Here is a 20,814-nt window from a genome sequence, read left to right as displayed (position 1 = left end):
TATATACTTTTAATAAACATCCCAACCTACCGCACCTTCTTCCCCCTATTCCTTCTTCTTCTTTCCAGCTCTTCACTAATAATACATGTATATAATTGCAATTGGTGTACTTGCAATTATGAAGGACAGCTTGTGCGTGAATGAAGGTGTGCTAGCTTATTGAGTCAGGAGGAAATATATATTATTTACTAACATGATAGTGGGAAACACAATGATCACAAGGAATAACATCATGATGATAGAATATAACTTTTCTTCCTTATATTATTTCTTCTTCTTTCTCTCTTCTTGGAGTTCTTCGTTTCTCCTTCCCGAACACAAACCGAGTGAGAGAGATGGAACCAAGAAGACTCAGGAGACCCATATTCCAGTCAAACCCGACGCCGCTTGTAACCTGTTTTAACCAAAACAGCACCACCGTGACCCATGCCGCACCATTCCAGCAACCTGTAGCTCAGCAAAAGAAACCCGTGACCCAGCCGAGCTCGACTCGTGGACGTGTGCCGGAGGTGAAACCCGGACTCTCCTGTTTGCATACTTATATAAATATATAGAATATACACTCGGTGCATATATGTTATATATATATATATATAGATCCAAACCCTTCTCTATATAGATATATGCATATAGGTCTATATATATATATATATATATATATACATATATTCGGTACATATATATTATCTTATAATACTACATATATATATATATATATATATATATATATATATATATATATATATATATATATATATATATATCAAAATACCGTACTGTTCTATATATATATATATATATATATATATATATATATATATATATACCAAAAACCATGTTATGCCATTATATATAGTTAATATATATATGTCGTTATTCTACTTAATTTAATAAAGAACAAAGTTATTTTAAATTATTTATATTTTGGTGGTTGCTAAATCTATATAGTCTAAACTTGATTATTTTCCTAACTTTAATTACTGCCACGAGATTAAGTTTAAGGTTCTTTTATTGACTGTGTGATATCTTAGACAATACCTCGATCAATTATGAGATATTGTGAGAAATACTATGTATTGGGTATTGACCGTAGTTTTAGGTTTGATTAAATGAGCTTGTGTCTTATTATTGACGATTGATATGTATCATTGAAACCTAGAGTTGTATAATACTCTAAGGTATTGATTGTGTTTGATTATTAATAATTAATGAGTGATGTTGTTTAAACTAAGGGCTTGATTAATTGTAAAACTCTAGAATTAAAGAATGATTTCATGAGTTTAATCATGTAATGCATTGTTTTAGAAATTGAGTGTTATGGAAATTGAGCATGCTGTATTATTATGATTTCTCAAATATATTGGTTGAAATAATTGTTAATATGTTTTGTTAATTGGTTTGGTAATTGGATTGATGTTCCCTAAAAGTGATTAGGTTTTGTTAGAAAAATACATAGGTTTCTTGTTGGTTGATTTCTCTATGCTATAGAGAATGATATTAAGAATTTTAGATTGTACTCGAGTGATTACTTGAGACCTAGATTAGATGTTATTCCAAAGTATTGATTTGCTAATTGATTAAGTAAATATTAAGTTTTAACCATGTTGAGTGTTCATAAATGTAAGTGATTTTCCAATTAATAGATGATCGCTTCTATGTATGTGTCTATGTATAAAAATAGAATTCATGTTGAGGCATGAGTTTCTAGAAAGTAATGATATTGACCTTGTATGCACATGTATATGTGTTTGATGCAGATGATGAATTGAGACAGCACAAAAGGACTGTAAGTATTTTTATACTTACTGAGGGTAGTACTGGATTTCAATAATGTTGTGTTTATGTTTTATTTTAATTGGATGCGTGTGACTGATTATTGCATACTGTTAATAATCAACCTATTAATATTGGGCGCAACGTCTCCCAAAGGTTCAGGATGGTAAGTATGCCTGAAACCGGAAACCATAATAATCATATTGATTGGAACGGCTTTCAAAGTACTAGAGGAGGGAGGTCTCTAATAGTGCGAAAACAAAGCTAATTAAAATGTAATGTAGAGGGAACGGCCTCGAGAAAGACGTTAATCGGGGGAACGGCCCTTACAAGAGAGGAGTGCAATGACTATATTGAACTGTTAAACTTTGCATGAAAACTATCACTACATCATTATGTCATATCTCTGTTCCTTAAATAATGCATAAACCATTATGTTGTTGAATGACAGTTAGCTCACTTATGGAACTATGGGATTGTGGTTATAACCACCTTCTCATAGATGACTGTGCAGGCACAGACACTGACGAGTATCAGGATTATCAGGAGCCTTATGATGATCCTGGTTTCATAGATGAGACTGTCTAAAGTCTCCTTTTTATGATAGACTTGCTGAACAGTTTATCTTCCATGTCGTTACTAGGTTTTATTTTATGTACTTTCTAGACATCTTATGCTTTATGTTATGGTTTGTAATATGACTACTATTACATAGGACGTGAGCCGTGGTGGCCCTTATGTTATTGCTTTTGTGTGTATTTATTTGTAAGACCTTTTATTATTATTTTAATGTAAGTTGAGGTATTTCAATTAAAGCTCTATATGTGTTGAAAGGGAATTGTCCCTATCGGTGATGTTTAAAAAAAAAAAAAAAAAAAGATATTCGTATTTTCCGCTGCGAGATTTATCGCCTCTGAAAGGTTAACGACACGTGATTATCCAGATATAATTACTTACGCTCTTTTGTAAAAAGCGGGTCGTTACAGTATGGTATCAGAGCAGTTTGCTCTGAGGACTATCAGACTTGACCATAGAAGTCTAAGTGTTAACACAAGAGCTATAGGAAAATGAACTTTTTATAAACTCCTTAAAAGCTTTTGTATGAAGTTAAGCAACATAAGAGAACAGTAACTATCATTTACGGTTAGGATTTCTATGCCTATGAGAATGTATGCATGGTATGATTCCTATGGTGACATGTTTTACTTACTATGCAATTTAGAAAACATATTGATATGAATTAGTAGAAATGCATGTTAAATAAGAATGGGCTATGATTGTACATAAGAATAACATTATTAACCATTGCGTACAAATAGAACTTGTATAGCATGATTATCCATGCCTCTATAGATGTTGAATGATGTATACTACATATCCTTGATGAAACATGACCATAGGCATGATATAGTTTTACCGCATGTTAGATAACATGTTGACATGAATAATATACTAAGTCAGAATTGTATTACCAAATGGGGAATATGAAACCATTTTTGATTAAGGAATAATTTTGAACAAAATTAAATATGAGCTTTCAACATTGGTGTAAGGTTTACAAAATAAAAGTTTAGATGTGATGAAAACATCTTAAGATTTGAATTTTGTGAAAATGACAAACGTTTTTATGTGGTATTCATGTGTGAAACTTTAATGTCTATAATTCATTGAATAAGTAGAAACTAAACTCTTATTCTAGAATGAGAATTAATACTCATTCATTTGTTATTAAATTGATTTCAAAGATTTTTGAAAAAACCATGAGATTCCGTTACAAAGAAGTAAAATATTTTGGAAATGCTTATTGATAATGAGTATGCTAGAATATGTATAGTGGTGTATATTTGATAAAATAGTACACAACACTACTATCGATAAATCGATCATACCTTTAAATTTATTTATTTAGTTTTTTTGTATGATCTCTAAGTCATCAGTAGCTTTGTAACACTAAGTGTGAATACTTTAAAGCTATCGATAAATGTTTGAATTATTATTTGTCTAGTGTAGAGTCGAATAGATATGCCTTATTTGAGGTTAACAATTTGGATGTTTTATGTACAGAAGGATTTTACCATGATCATGATCTCAGCATCATGATGATAAGATTCTTAGTTATGGCATTAGGCAGCAGAGTGTCTATGATATACATGAGATTTGAGGTATGGAAGTATAATTGATCTTATAATTAGGCTGAATAATACTTAGTATTATTGTGAGACATAATCTTGAAATGCTCTTTGGAGATATAACTTGCATAATCTTGATACTGGATATCTTTACAGATTTATGAATATTAAGTTGATAGATTGATATAGCACTTTATTGATGTACTTAGAATTGATAGTTGTCCTATGATCATGATAAGGTTAACCTTGGAATCAAAAGAACATATATTGAGATTTTGAGGTACACCTAATTAACCTTAGAGAGTAAGGAAAAGATAAATCTTAAGGATTAATGATTCATGGCTTGTTGTATTACGAGCATCTATGGTACCTTTTGAAGATAGGTATATAATTAGTAGATTGATGGACCATGTGAATTTTGAGGATAAATAAGTATGTCATTTAGATATGTTATGATTAACAAATATCTGTCATCTTGTATATGATATCTTTTGGAGATAGGTGCATAAATTATAGATTGCTAATTTATCGGAATATATATATTCGATGATCTATAGGGAAGGGAATTGATTAAATAATTTAATGACACTTGGAGATATTGTCTTTTTATGCATTTGATAAACTCTGGAGAAGTTAGAAATTTATGGATTGATAAATTGTTGAGGTTTTCTAAAGCTTAAGTGAATTGATATAACTGATTTGATCAAAAGATTTGATGATTTTTGGAGAGATTATTTTCCCTATGCATCTGACGAACTTTGGAGAAGTTTATATATATTTGAGGTCTTTCTAGAGCTTAAGTTAAATAAAATATTGATCATACGATCTATTGATTCTCTTAGATATCCCTGCTTGACGGATAAGCTTTTAGCAAATCTGAGTATTGATCGACTGCATAACTAAATTAGAGTAATACTAAGGATTCAATCTAATGATATTTGAGGATGATAGTAATTATGCAGAAATAGAAAGAAGAACATAGTACCATAAGGATTTTACCCTAGTTTAGGATCATAGTTCAAAAAGATTACAGACATATTAGAGAATAAGAACGGTATGTAGAGAATAATTATTGTCTTACAAGATGAACCACTTTAGATTTAAAGAAAACATAGACTTGCAAAATCGGACCTTTTCTGCACCATTCCCGGAGAATACTGGTATGCTTATACCTACGTTTTATTGTACTACAGTTAGTTATTTACTTTTATTAGTAAAGAACTGCTAGATCAAATAGAATACCTGGCTAAACCTCAGGGCGGAAAACCCTAAGATTTTGGACTGCACGCAAGAGATCCTGGTGTTGTCCTTGGAGACGATTGGTGTTCTGCTCCAAGTCAGCATACCTCTTTCCCAAATCATTCGCATAGGAATCTACCACCTGCTTCAGCTTTCTATTTTCTTGCTGTAGAACCCGATTCCTTCGCCTAAAGTCCATATACATTCGCTGCAAAGTCAAATTTTGAGCTTTCAACGCTTGAATTTCGTTCCCTCGAGCTTGCAGACGGCGAGCCATATTGGAAACCGAAGAAGCACCCTGAATACTGAATGCTAAAGAATCATTGATGGCTTGGGCATCGGTCCTATCTGCCAACAACTTTTCATCTCGAGGAGTCATGATGCCTTGAGCTACGGATGCAGCTACTGCATCACTCAGCATCACAGAGTCATTAGTCAGAAGAGGACCTCTCTGAGATAGGAACAATGGACGCCAAATTTCTGGTACTACAGGCGCAGTATTTAGATCAAAATTATTTTGAGAGGATGAGGAAGCCATTTTTGGAAAAACTAAGGAAATGATGATACTCCTCAAAGAACCTGAAGGAGAAAAGATAGAAATGAAGCGGTTATTCGAAAGATCTGAAGGAAGAAAAGAGAACTTAATCAGTGAACGAGACGCAGTCTAATCAACGTCATTCTGAGCGCAGCTGCCACTACACTAGTAGACAGCTCTCGAATCACGAGCTCTCTTCAACTTTCACCATTTTCACCTTCTCGAATTTCGAATTTACCCAAGACTTTTCCGGATTTCGCGCCGCACTTTTCGTACCTAGCAGACGTGGAAGAGCATTCCGAGGAAAGGATGGAGATTTTACGATCCACTGTCGGTACCACTTGCACCGTTTCCTCTCAAATCTCCTCTATAAATTCACTCGTCTTCCCTCTTGCAAAGCACACCTTGAGCTCTCAACCCTTCACACTTTGAGAGCCAAATTTTCCTTCTAGTCTGAACTTATCCTCGCCTTCTACGAAAGAAGATGTAGTTCCATAACCAAATTTCCAAACCTATAGTTAGAAAAATGCAGCATCACAAACAGATTCATAAACACAGAAGCAAGATTATTCTTGATCATACTATCCAGAAGCAAGATTATCCTTGATCATGCAAGACCTTCTCTTCCGCCATATCAACCTGGACTCTCCTCGCATCCATCCACAATCCGGTGATGGCGATCTGTGACAGAAGAGAGAGGGCACCACGATATGAGTACCGCGCTCATATCCTTTCCTGATTGCTTGCCTTGACTTCTTTGCTTTCTTCACCTTCCCCACCTTCCTCACCTTCGAGGCTTCCATGTTCTTGTTTGGCAAGCTTTCCAGCGAAATTATTAGAAAACACCATCACAAGAGAGATTTGTTGTACAAGAAATTTTCCTATAATGAGAAATAAACTTTTCCTTTTCTACAACTTACACCTCGGCTTAATTTATACAGTGTTGAGTGCTTGTTTATTTTTCTTAATTAGATGCTTCATATAAAATCTGCATTACTAGACTTAAAATTTAGGAATCTAAATCTTCCCTTAATGTAAACTTTATGCGAAGCATAGTTTACGAAATTTCGGGGACGAAATTCCATTAAGGGGGGAGGGATGTAGCGCCCCAGATTTTAAAACACATTTTATAGAATAATAAGGTTAAGGAATAAAATAATGATTATCTATCATTCGTGTTATAAATTGTTTTATGAATATTTTCAATTGATTTAACGAACTGTGTTTTAGTAAAACTGATAATTAATTTATAACCGAATATTACCGAGTTAAAATAGATAAATGATTAATCATTAGATTAATTATCTTTATTTTATAGTTGTGCAAAATATTATTTTGACACTTTATTATTTAGTATAATAAAATACTATGTCTATTAAACTTCGTAATAAAATGTTTTCATTTATGAAACGAACTAGACTCAAAACGGGTTTAAAATGTTACTCTAGTGATCTATTAAATTTGATAAAGACCTAGTGTAAAAATACCTATAGATTAACCAATCTGCAGGAGAATTATTACCTTCCTGCGTTTTATTCCATTTAATAATATATATATATATATATATATATATATATATATATATATATATATATATATATATATATATATATATATATATTCCACTTACGGTTATAATAATAATATATATATATAATAATATCCCACTTACTTTTATTATTATTATATATATATACTTTTAATAAACATCCCAACCTACCGCACCTTCTTCCCCCTATTCCTTCTTCTTCTTTCCAGCTCTTCACTAATAATACATGTATATAATTGCAATTGGTGTACTTGTAATTATGAAGGACAGCTTGTGCGTGAATGAAGGTGTGCTAGCTTATTGAGTCAGGAGGAAATATATATTATTTACTAACATGATAGTGGGAAACACAATGATCACAAGGAATAACATCATGATGATAGAATATAACTTTTCTTCCTTATATTATTTCTTCTTCTTTCTCTCTTCTTGGAGTTCTTCGTTTCTCCTTCCCGAACACAAACCGAGTGAGAGAGATGGAACCAAGAAGACTCAGGAGACCCATATTCCAGTCAAACCCGACGCCGCTTGTAACCTGTTTTAACCAAAACAGCACCACCGTGACCCATGCCGCACCATTCCAGCAACCTGTAGCTCAGCAAAAGAAACCCGTGACCCAGCCGAGCTCGACTCGTGGACGTGTGCCGGAGGTGAAACCCGGACTCTCCTGTTTGCATACTTATATAAATATATAGAATATACACTCGGTGCATATATGTTATATATATATATATATAGATCCAAACCCTTCTCTATATAGATATATGCATATAGGTCTATATATATATATATATATATATATACATATATTCGGTACATATATATTATCTTATAATACTACATATATATATATATATATATATATATATACCAAAAACCATGTTATGCCATTATATATAGTTAATATATATATGTCGTTATTCTACTTAATTTAATAAAGAACAAAGTTATTTTAAATTATTTATATTTTGGTGGTTGCTAAATCTATATAGTCTAAACTTGATTATTTTCCTAACTTTAATTACTGCCACGAGATTAAGTTTAAGGTTCTTTTATTGACTGTGTGATATCTTAGACAATACCTCGATCAATTATGAGATATTGTGAGAAATACTATGTATTGGGTATTGACCGTAGTTTTAGGTTTGATTAAATGAGCTTGTGTCTTATTATTGACGATTGATATGTATCATTGAAACCTAGAGTTGTATAATACTCTAAGGTATTGATTGTGTTTGATTATTAATAATTAATGAGTGATGTTGTTTAAACTAAGGGCTTGATTAATTGTAAAACTCTAGAATTAAAGAATGATTTCATGAGTTTAATCATGTAATGCATTGTTTTAGAAATTGAGTGTTATGGAAATTGAGCATGCTGTATTATTATGATTTCTCAAATATATTGGTTGAAATAATTGTTAATATGTTTTGTTAATTGGTTTGGTAATTGGATTGATGTTCCCTAAAAGTGATTAGGTTTTGTTAGAAAAATACATAGGTTTCTTGTTGGTTGATTTCTCTATGCTATAGAGAATGATATTAAGAATTTTAGATTGTACTCGAGTGATTACTTGAGACCTAGATTAGATGTTATTCCAAAGTATTGATTTGCTAATTGATTAAGTAAATATTAAGTTTTAACCATGTTGAGTGTTCATAAATGTAAGTGATTTTCCAATTAATAGATGATCGCTTCTATGTATGTGTCTATGTATAAAAATAGAATTCATGTTGAGGCATGAGTTTCTAGAAAGTAATGATATTGACCTTGTATGCACATGTATATGTGTTTGATGCAGATGATGAATTGAGACAGCACAAAAGGACTGTAAGTATTTTTATACTTACTGAGGGTAGTACTGGATTTCAATAATGTTGTGTTTATGTTTTATTTTAATTGGATGCGTGTGACTGATTATTGCATACTGTTAATAATCAACCTATTAATATTGGGCGCAACGTCTCCCAAAGGTTCAGGATGGTAAGTATGCCTGAAACCGGAAACCATAATAATCATATTGATTGGAACGGCTTTCAAAGTACTAGAGGAGGGAGGTCTCTAATAGTGCGAAAACAAAGCTAATTAAAATGTAATGTAGAGGGAACGGCCTCGAGAAAGACGTTAATCGGGGGAACGGCCCTTACAAGAGAGGAGTGCAATGACTATATTGAACTGTTAAACTTTGCATGAAAACTATCACTACATCATTATGTCATATCTCTGTTCCTTAAATAATGCATAAACCATTATGTTGTTGAATGACAGTTAGCTCACTTATGGAACTATGGGATTGTGGTTATAACCACCTTCTCATAGATGACTGTGCAGGCACAGACACTGACGAGTATCAGGATTATCAGGAGCCTTATGATGATCCTGGTTTCATAGATGAGACTGTCTAAAGTCTCCTTTTTATGATAGACTTGCTGAACAGTTTATCTTCCATGTCGTTACTAGGTTTTATTTTATGTACTTTCTAGACATCTTATGCTTTATGTTATGGTTTGTAATATGACTACTATTACATAGGACGTGAGCCGTGGTGGCCCTTATGTTATTGCTTTTGTGTGTATTTATTTGTAAGACCTTTTATTATTATTTTAATGTAAGTTGAGGTATTTCAATTAAAGCTCTATATGTGTTGAAAGGGAATTGTCCCTATCGGTGATGTTTAAAAAAAAAAAAAAAAAGATATTCGTATTTTCCGCTGCGAGATTTATCGCCTCTGAAAGGTTAACGACACGTGATTATCCAGATATAATTACTTACGCTCTTTTGTAAAAAGCGGGTTGTTACACATAAAATTACACAACAATAGATATTCAAACCCAACAAAATTAACAGCATTGCATAGACCATTATTAATTGCTAAATCCACAATTATTATATGAAACTATTAAAACAATTATAAACAGATTTTAAACAAATTAATTTAAATGCACCAAATTTATTATAGCCAAAAATAAAGAAAAAAAATTAATGCTAAAATTACTCACAAATATTTTTTTTAGGTGTATTTTATGCTCCTTAGCCAAAATGTACCTGCATTAAAACATATTAGTCCCAAAATAGCAATCACGTACAAGGCAGAGAGAGAGAGAGAGAGAGAGACAGACAGACCGGGAGGGGTTTCAGAGAGAGAGAGAGAGAGAGAGAGATGTAGAGAGAGAGAGAGATGCAGAGAGAGATAGAGACAAAGAGATGGATGTAGAGAGAGAGAGGTCCGGACCTATGGTTAGGGTTCCTACTGTGGTTCGGTTAGAGAGAGAGAGAGATAGAGAGAGAGAGCTAGAGAGAGAGAGAGCTAGAGAGAGAGACAGAGAGATAGAGAGAGAGACAGAGAGAGAGAGGGAGATGTAGAGAGAGATAGAGACAGAGAGACGGCTGTAGAGAGAGAGAGGTCCGGACCTAGGGTTAGGGTTCCTGGTTCGGTTAGAGAGAGAGAGAGAGAGAGAGAGAGCTAGAGAGAGAGACAGAGATATAGAGAGAGAGAGAGAGAGCATGCACCTATAGGTTGGTGCACGCGTGGTGCAGTGACGGCCAGAGAGGGAGCTGGCCGGAGAAGACAGCGGAGGGCGGTGGTCGGTGGTCGGTGCGGACGTCCGTGATCGACGGAGACGGAGAGGGAGAGAGAGAGAGAGAGAGAGAGAGAGAGAGCTGAGTGAGAGAGAGAGAGCTGAGTGAGAGAGATGAGTGGATCGAGGGTAGCTTCCTCTGGAAGCTACCCTTTTTTTTTTTATTAAATTTTTTTTATTTAAAAAATAGGCCAGGTGGTGCGTGGGAATTGTCCCGCGCAGGTCACCTGGCCAAAAATTGGCCGCGTGGCGTAATGCCATGCGGCCAATTAGAGACGTGTATACTAATACACGTCTCTATCTGTTTTTTTTTTTTTTAAAAAAAATGAACAATTATAAAAATATATATTTGTATTTGTAATATATAGATATATATATATATATATATATATATATATATATATATATATATATATATATGGTGTTAAGGTTTACGTAAACTCTAACCCATAAAACTAAACCCTAAACGATAACCCTAAAACTAATTCTTAAACCCTAAGTATGTGTATATAAAATTCATGACGTGAATACTGTATAATATTAGATTAGTATCCCATAAAACTAAACCCTAAACACTTAGGGTTAGGGTTTTATTAGATTAGTATTCCATTAACGCAAATCCTAATTAGAGTTAAGGTTTACTTATAAGTATACCATATATATGTAAAGTACTCAACACATAAAACGTAAATATACTATAAACATATTGCACGTAGCCCATAACCCCTAACCCTATGTCTATATACTATATATAGCCATAAACCCTAACCCTATGTCTATATACTATATATAGCCATAAACCCTAACCCTAAGTTTATGTACTTTGTTATGTTGCATATTTTTTTTTTTGTTCCTCGCCGTATAATTATGCATATAGTACTCTATATAAACATAAACCTTAACACTAAGTGTATATACATATTATATATATCTATAAACCCTAACCCTAAGTGTATATACTATATATAGCTATATAAGTATACTATATATATATATATAGCCATAAACCCCAATGTTAGGGTATATACAAGTAACTATAAATGTATATAGTTTCGACACGCCGTTTACATGCATGCATGCATGCTTGCATATATTATATATATGTATATACAAATATGACAAGATCGTTTTGAAATACAAATACAAACACAAACACAAACACATGCAACCCTAAGTGTATGTACTGTATACATTGATAAACCCTAAGCCATAAAACTAAACCGTAAACTATAAATTAAAACTAAATCCTAATCCTAAATTTAAACCCTACCACTAAGTATATATATATATATACTATACTAAACCCTGACCATAAAATTGAACCCTAAAACCCATAATCTTAACTCTAATCTTAAGTGTATGTACTATAGGTAAGCCATAAACCCTAACCTTAACCCTAATCTTAAGTGTATGTACTATATATAGCTATAAACCCTAACCCTAAATATATATACTATATATATAGTTATAAACCCTAACTCTAGGATCAAATGATAGTTCGACCAAGTTTTGAACATTGAACTGGATCAAATGATAGAGGCATGCAATTTTATACTTGTGTAAGGTATGCTATAATGATCAGGACCACAAGGGCAACACATTCAGATGGATGTTCTACGAACCCTAACCCTGAGAGTATTAAAATACACATACCATAAATTAAGTCCTAACGCATTCATGAAACTCAACCTGCATGTAAACACTAAAACATAACCATAAGTACAATACATACTATATATAATTATAAACCATAATTAAATATAGCACAAATTTATTGTTGGGGTATATAAGAAGAATTTTTTATAAAAATAAATTCAAAAAAATTTAAATACAAGTATTGTACAAAACTAATTAGTTTATAAACTCTAATTTGGTATAGGGTACATAGTAATATTATCATGTACATACTATTTGTTTGTTTGTTTTTTTTTTTTTTTTTTTTTTTTTTTTAAAAAAAAGAATTTCAAAAAACACCAGTTGGCCACGTGTATTTTTATACACGTGTCCAACAGAATGCCACGTGTAATTTATACACGCTGCCAATTGGCCGCGTGTATAAATACACGTGGCCAATTGGCAGCGTGTATAATTACACGCGGCCAGTTGACAGCGTGTATAAATTACACGCGGCCAATTGGCCGCGTGTATTAATTACACGCGGCCAATTGGCCGCGTGTGTAAATTACACGCGGCCAGTTGACCGCGTGTAATTTATACACGCGGCCAATTGTTTCCACGCCGCATATGGCCGCGTGTCTACAGTAACCGGTACTGTAGACACGCGGCGATTTGCAGTGTTTTTTGTAGTGTTGAAGTGCATGGTTGCATGGAATCACCTAACATTACTGAAAAAACTGTTAATAGTTTGCCCAGGTCAAGACGCCCCAGGGGCTGGGTTGCTCAATCATTTTTTTTTGGAGTAAAACATTTTTATAAAATATGGAACTATTAATTTCTAGAAATGTGCTGGGATAACAAGAATCAAAGATTTCACACCTTGATGCTTGTGTCCATTATGGAACCCCCCCCCCCCCCCTCTCTCTCTCTCTCTCTCTCTCTGTGGCTAATTGCGATTTGCTTAGATTTGTGCATGTAAGCTTAATCTAGCGGTTCTCGTTTTCGATTTATTGTTTTTCATCAATGATATTTTGGAACCCTAATTTCATTTCGACGCCATAATTCTTTTTTATCGAGGACCAAATGTATGTTGTTTGGTGCGTTTGGTAGCGATGATACTAGGATGAGTCGAGTTGATGATTATGGATTTTGGGACAGTGGCTGCTAAAATTGGTGTTCTTGAAACCATAATTATTATTATTATTATTATTATTATTATTATTATTATTATTATTTGCTGCTGGGTGATTGCTAGGAAAATGATGACTTGGTGATTATAGCTCCGAGAGATATATTGTTGAAGTGGTGGCCGTTAGTCATGCCTGAGATGAGGAGATGAACTTGAACTTGGAGTAAATGAGGGCATTTTCATCAAGTCAGGACCAAAAATCAAACATGCACCGTACATGTGACAATTTCCATCAAGGAAGACAAAATCAGCTAATGAAATGCTACATTGTAAATTTTTGAAACTTTGTGGGGTCGATTGTAACTTTCTTCTCTTTGTAGGCAAAATTGTAATTTGGGTAAAACTTCAGGGGTAAAGTGTTATTTTGTCTATTTTAATTTAGGGGAAAGTACACTTTACCCCCCTGATGTATCCACCTATTGGCAATTTGACGCCCAATGTTTAATTTTTGGTAGATGACCCCCCTAATCTTAGCTACGTGTGTCAATGTAGACCTTCCGTCCATTTACCCGTCATTTTGGACGAAAAAGAGGTCACGTGCAACGTAAGGGACCGTTTAAGCACATTTCATTCTAAAATTGCCCCGATTAAACTGTGTCGTTTCAAAACCACTCTTTCCCAACACGTACACCGAGGCTCCGTCTTCACTGGACGCTCACCAGCATGGGCCTCTTCACCAACTCATACGACCTGTTCTGTATCCCTCCGATCATGGCACTTATCGGGCGTCTGTACTACGAGAACGAGCTCGAATCCATCTAGTGGAAGCTACAGAAGATAGAAAAGGAAAGAAGACGCTAGAAGAAGTGGAAAGTGGACATTGTGTACGTGGACTAAGCTGCCTCCACTTGCCTGAACAACAACCAATCAAACAAAAAAACCAGTTGTTGTTGCTATTCCTGTAAATTGAGGGCAAACTAGATGAATCGATGATGATGATGATACGAAAGGCTCTGCCTTTGTCTCCGAGCTTTTCACGTAGCACGCTCTCAAGTCTCAAGCAACAAAAACAACAGTATATCCCATCTGCTTATATAGAAAATTAATTTGGAAATATTTCTTTAATATTTATGTTCCTATAGTTGCTGAGATTCACTATAATGCTTTATTTTAAAAATTCGTATTGTTTTAGCTTGTACGGCATCCTTAAAAGTGAAAACTTAAACCAGTAAATTGAGTATACAAAGAGAAAAAAAAAAAAAAAAAAAGAAAAAAAAAAGAAAGAAAGAATGAAAGAAAGAAAGAAAGAAAAAGAAAACAGAGAATCACTAGGCAACTTGGAGGCCCACAAATCAAGGACTAAGCTGCCTCCACTTGCCTGAACAACAACCAATCAAACACCACCACACCTCTCTTACTACCATAACTCAGCTTCTTCTTCTTCTTTTTCATAGCTCTCGTTCCCGTCCCCGTTGTTGTTGTTGTTGTTGTTGTTCCTGTACCTGTATTTGAAGAAAGACGAGGAAGAGAAGAACATTGATGGTGCTGGTCTTCTCTGTGCGATGGTGACTGGTCCCCACAAGAACATTCTGAGAAGTAAGATAGCGACATGTGGTGAGAAGTAAGATAGCGACATGTGGAAAATTGGCTGCAGCCGGTGCATTTGCTCTTTTCACGTTCAATATAAACGCACCAGCTGAGAAGCGGAGAGCAGTACCTAAAACCAAGCTAAACGCAATGACTGTAAGTGTTTAGTGAACTAGTAGCTACAACACTCATCCGACGACGACCATGCCGTTTAGGAATACTGCCGTCGGAAGGCCGGAGGAGGCGGCTCACCCATATGCCCTGAAGTCGGCGTTGGTGGAGTTCATATCTACTCTCACATTCGTGTTTGCTGGGGAGGGCTCCGGCATGGCCTTCAACAAGCTCACTGACAACGGCTCCACAACCTCAGCAAGGCTCGTGGCGGCTGCCCTGGCACACGCTTTTGGTCTTTTTGTCGCCGTATCCGTCGCCGCCAACATCTCCGGCAGCCATGTGAACCCAACTGTCACCTTCGGCGCCTTCGTCGGTGGTAACATCACCCTCCTCCGTGGCATCCTCTACTGGATCACCCAGCTCCTTGGATCCACCGTTGCTTGCTTGCTTCTTAAGTTCGCCACCAACGGCCTGGTGAGAAAGGCTATTCGTTTTCTGTTAGTTGTTACTGCTAGTCTGACACTTTATGAGTCCAGGGATGGCGACACGGGCCGGACCATATTGCATGCACTTGGGCTTGGAACGCCCTCTCACCGTCCAACCTCTCCGCAGAGATTCCGCTATGGAAGCTGGCCAACAGGACGTATTTGATATCCTCCTCAATTCCAGTACGCGTTTTGCCCATTCATTAGGTACACTAGAATTTGTTGTCCACGTAGCTACTGTCCACGTTCCTAGTGGCGCTCATGCACATGCACATGCACAGCCACGCACACCAACCTACTGTCCATGTTCCTAGTGATGCTCATGCACACAGCCACGCATACCATGATGCTGTCCAAGATACTCGTCCATTGAAGCCCGCAAATCATGCAGAATTTTCCTTGTCAAAAATAAAAATGGAAGAATCAAGAATTTTCCTTTTGGTGCTTTGCTCTCAGGGTTTGGTCAGTTTTGGCATCTAGGTATTCACTGACAGTGTAGTCACTGCTCTGAGGTGTCGGAGTCCTGTTCTTGATTCATCCAGGACATGCACGACGTGTCTTGTGCATGTCCTGTTGTTGATAGAGACACAACTGTCACCAACTAGGTACACGCAGAAATTGTTGATGTGGGCCTGAGGACTGAGCGCAATTAGGAACCAATCATTCAACAAAGGCCACCAGCAAGCGTGAGCTCCTCCTGATTTTTTTCGTTGGACCCAAGAACCACAAGAAAGATGGGGAGCACGAGTAGAGCTCTGGTCCCTCACTTGCAGCTCAACGGTTGTTGTTACTTGAAGCGCCTATCTTCGTTCTCTACGAGTGAACAATTCCAGGAGAGCGAGGATGGGATTCGGTGCTTCGCAGAGGATAATTCGCCGCGGGGGGCTAAGCGGCTTCGTTTGCTTAGCTGTCGATGACGGCGTGAGAGAGAAGCAACAGGAGTTGGTCTCCAGCATTGGCTTCGCCGTGGAGGATAGGCCGCCTGGTGAGACCCTAAAACCCATAATAGATAGCCCCTACGTACAGTTTTCATACCAGATAGATCTATGTTTAACTTTATGAATTGAGATTTTCTTTTGGCTCTTTCAATTGTCGAAATTTCAAGGAATGATGTTGACGTTAACTTTGTGAAACTTACCGTTTTGATCTGGGGCAATTTTTGGAAAGACGGGCTTTAAAATGTCAGTGCAACGCACGTGACATCTTTTCTGTCACTTTTCACGGACTTAGTGGACGGAAGGTCCAAATTGACACACGTAGTAAACGTTAGGGGGGTCATCTACCAAAAATTAAACATTGGGCGTCAAATTGCCAATAGGTGGATACATCATGGGGGTAAAGTATATTTTCCCCTTTAATTTATTATCATTATTTAACTAGTATGTATTTTGAAAATGGAGAGAGAAAAGGTCACGTGATGCCAGAATCTTACTGCCCTTTATTAATGCGCCTCTTGCTCTTTGTACTCAAAGCGATCTTCAATATTGACCTTTTCAAGTCTCCCTCATCATCAATTTTAAGCTAATGAATTCTTACTACTCAGGTGACAGTCTATGCCTTCTCGCTTTAATTACACACCAAAGGTAATAGACTCTATCCATTTTGGGAAGGTTCTCCGCGGGACCATTACTTTGTTTTTTTTATGAGATTGTTAGATATCAAATAGAGGTCTACATAGATTTGCATGATGTTTTGGTACATTCAAACTTGGCGATTGTCAATCAACAACTTAAAAGGAAACTTATGTCAGTTAGCACCCACGTGAAATATTAACATGTGCTAACTGACATAACTTTCTTTAAATGTAGCAAAATATCATGCAAATGGAAACCTATGTAGACCTCTATTCGATATCTAACAATCACGTAAAAAAAAAACAGTGGCCTCGCAAAGAACCTTCCCAAAATAGAAAGAGTCCATTAGCTTTGGTAAGTAATTTAAGCGAGAGGGCGTAGACTGTCACCTAAGTAGTAAAAATTCATTATCTTAAAATTGATGATGAGAGAGATTTGAAAAGGTCAAGACTAAAGACCGCTTTGAGTACAAAGAGCAAGAGGCGCATTAATAAAAGGTAGTAAGATTCTGGCATCCCGTGACCTTTTCTCTCTCCATTTTCAAAATATATACCAATTAAATAATGATAATAATTAAAATAGGAAAAATTACACTTTATCCCCTGAAGTTTCACCCAAATTACAATTTTGCCTCCAAGGTGAAGAAAGTTACAATCAACCCCAACAAAGTTTCAAAAATTTGCAATGTAGCCATTCCGTTAGCTAATTCTATCTTCCCTGACAGAAATCACCACACGGGCGGTGTACGTTTGATTTTTGGTCCTGACTTGACGAAAATTGCCTCATCTACTCCAAGTTCAAGTTCATCTCCTCATCTCAGGCATGACTAACGGCCACCTCTTCAACAATATATCTCTCTAAGGCCGTAATCACCCAATCATCATTTTTCTCGCAATCACCTAGCAAATGTAACAGACCAAAATCAAATCTCAAAAAAGAAGATATTAGGAAAAAAAAAATCAATTAGGGTTTCAAGAACGCTAATTGTAGTAGCCACTATCCTAAAATCCCTAATCATCAACTCGACTCATCCCACTATCATCACTACCAAACGCACCAAACCACATACATTTGGTCCTCGATAAAAAAGAATTAGGGTGTCGAAATAAAATTAGGGTTCCAAGATATCATTGACGAAGAACAGTAAATCGAAAACGAGAACCGCCAGATTAAAGCTTAAATGCACAAATCTCAGCAAATCGCAATTAACCACACAAAGAGAGAGAGAGAGAGAGAGAGAGAGAGAGAGAGAGAGTTAAATTGAAGAGGAAGAAGTTATTTACCTTATTTAGTTTATAGAACCTGTAAATGTCATCCTCAACGTGTTCCACAGTAGCCAAGTCATTTTCGACGTCTCCTGCATCAATATCTACAATCTGTTCCTTTGGTTTGTTAGTTAGACCACAAGCAACATACCAAAATAGGATTATATTTTATAACAAGAAGACCCAAAGAAAAAAAAAAAAAAAAAAAAAAAAAAAAAAAAAAAAAAAACAATCAACAAAGAAATGAAACAAGAATAGACAAGTCACCTTGCTACGAGCAATGAGGACCGAAGTCGAAGCGGTTGCTTTCTTCTTCGACATTCCTTCTCCATCCTTTTTCTTATTGACAGGATTTCTTGCCTAGCCTTACCATCATCCTCTTGGGTATCCAGGCTTATCTTGAGCACTTCCTCCGCCTTCAGCTTAACAATGGCTTTCTTATAAAAAGCATCTCACAACAAACTCCAAAAGTTGAGATTTCTAACAAGTCTGTGTTAATGTGGATAGAGCCCCTCTTCTTTTTGATGGAGTTGCTGCTCGAAAAATAGCCAGCGCACCCAAGCCACCTCAAAAGAAAGCCATTGCTAAGCCGAAGGCGAAGGAAGTGGTTGAGATAGACCTGGATACCCAAGAGGATGATGGTAAAGCTAGGCAAGAAATCATGTTAACAAGAAAAAAGATGGAGAAGGAACGTCGAAGAAGCAAGCAACCGCTGTTACTTCGATCCTCACTGCTTGTAGCAAGGTGACATGTTTATTCTTGCTTAATTTCTTTGTTGATTGTTCTTGAAGTTTGGGTTTTTTTTTTTTAATTGAAGAGGAAGAAGGTAAATCAAACCACAAGCAACAGATTGCAGATATTGATGCAGGAGATGTCGGTAATGACTTTGCTACTGTGGAATACGTTGAGGAGGACATTTACAAATTCTATGAACGAATTGAGGTAAATAGCTTCTTTCTCTTCAATTAAAAAGAAAATTGTGTGTGTGCGTGTGACTGATGTGCTTATTACCCAAAAACAACTAAAGAATCTCATAAAAAGCATATAAAAGAATCTCATAAAAAGCATATTAGTAAGTAAGTGTGTGTGTGTGACTGATGTGCTTATTACCCAAAAACAACTAAAGAATCTCATAAAAAGCATATAAAAGAATCTCATAAAAAGCATATAAGTAAGTAAGTAAGTAAGTGTGTGTGTGTATGTGACTGATGTGCTTATTACCCAAAAACAACTAAAGAATCTCATAAAAAACATATAAGCATGGAAATCTTAAAGATATCATGGCATCACAAACACTAGTATAAAGTACTAGCAAAATAAGCGTGGACTCTTTCTTATAACAAAATACCCTGAAGTCTCAATAACAAAAAGCCAAAATAATACTACATTCATAAATGATTAAACCATTTAACTTGTTATTTACCTCATTTAGTTTATAGAACCTGTAAATATCATCCTCAACGTGTTCCACAGTAGCCAAGTCATTTTCGACGTCTCCTGCATCAATATCTACAATCTGTTCCTTTGGTTTGTTAGTCAGACCACAAGCAACATACCAAAACAGAATTATATTTTATAACAAGAAGACCCAAAGAAAAAGAAAAAAAAAAAAAAAAACAATCAACAAAGAAATGAAATAAGAATAGACAAGTCACCTTGCTACGAGCAATGAGGACCGAAGTCGAAGCGGTTGCTTTCTTCTTCGACATTCCTTCTCCATCCTTTTTCTTGTTGACAGGATTTCTTGCCTAGCCTTACCATCATCCTCTTGGGTATCTAGGCTTATCTCGAGCACTTCCTCCGCCTTCAGCTTAACAATGGCTTTCTTATAAAAAGCATCTCACAACAAACTCCAAAAGTTGAGATTTCTAACAAGTCTGTGTTAATGTGGATAGAGCCCCTCTTCTTTTTGATGGAGTTGCTGCTTGAAAAAGAGCCAAAGCACCCAAGCCACCTCAAAAGAAAGCCATTGTTAAGCCGAAGGCGAAGGAAGTGGTTGACATAGACCTGGATACCCAAGAGGATGATGGTAAAGTTAGGCAAGAAATCATGTCAACAAGAAAAAGGATGGAGAAGGAACGTCGACGAAGCAAGCAACCGCTGTTACTTCGATCCTCACTGCTTGTAGCAATGTGACATGTTTATTCTTGCTTAATTTCTTTGTTGATTGTTCTTGAAATTTGGGTTTTTTTTTTAATTGAAGAGGAAGAAGCTATTTACCTCAATTCGTTTATAAAATT

General features: G+C 35.7%; 1 protein-coding gene and 2 long non-coding RNA genes across 3 annotated transcripts; all 3 read left to right on the top strand.

Annotated features, from left to right (window-relative positions):
• The first annotated feature begins 285 nt into the window (after positions 1 to 285).
• LOC133882283 (uncharacterized) lies at positions 286 to 2,588 on the top strand. Its single transcript, XR_009902649.1, has 3 exons — positions 286 to 509; positions 1,758 to 1,786; positions 2,276 to 2,588. It is a non-coding gene; the product is annotated as an uncharacterized LOC133882283 (long non-coding RNA).
• A 5,062-nt stretch (positions 2,589 to 7,650) lies between these two features.
• LOC133882274 (uncharacterized) lies at positions 7,651 to 9,857 on the top strand. The gene is made up of 3 exons (XR_009902648.1): positions 7,651 to 7,875; positions 9,027 to 9,055; positions 9,545 to 9,857. It is a non-coding gene; the product is annotated as an uncharacterized LOC133882274 (long non-coding RNA).
• A 5,483-nt stretch (positions 9,858 to 15,340) lies between these two features.
• On the top strand, positions 15,341 to 15,901 carry LOC133881155 (aquaporin TIP1-1-like). Its single transcript, XM_062320109.1, has one exon. It carries the CDS (start codon positions 15,341 to 15,343, stop codon positions 15,899 to 15,901), a length of 561 nt encoding a protein of 186 aa, XP_062176093.1.
• Positions 15,902 to 20,814: the final 4,913 nt, after the last annotated feature.

Source organism: Alnus glutinosa, chromosome 11 (genome assembly GCF_958979055.1).
Source record: "Alnus glutinosa chromosome 11, dhAlnGlut1.1, whole genome shotgun sequence".
Classification (NCBI taxonomy): domain Eukaryota; kingdom Viridiplantae; phylum Streptophyta; class Magnoliopsida; order Fagales; family Betulaceae; genus Alnus; species Alnus glutinosa.
The sequence above is the reverse complement of the archived record's forward strand: the minus strand, read 5'-3'. Positions and strand labels throughout refer to the sequence as shown.

Bases quoted from the DNA above. Each gene is read 5' to 3' on its own strand.
- LOC133881155 (XM_062320109.1), top strand. From the start codon at position 15,341: ATGCCGTTTAGGAATACTGCCGTCGGAAGGCCGGAGGAGGCGGCTCAC.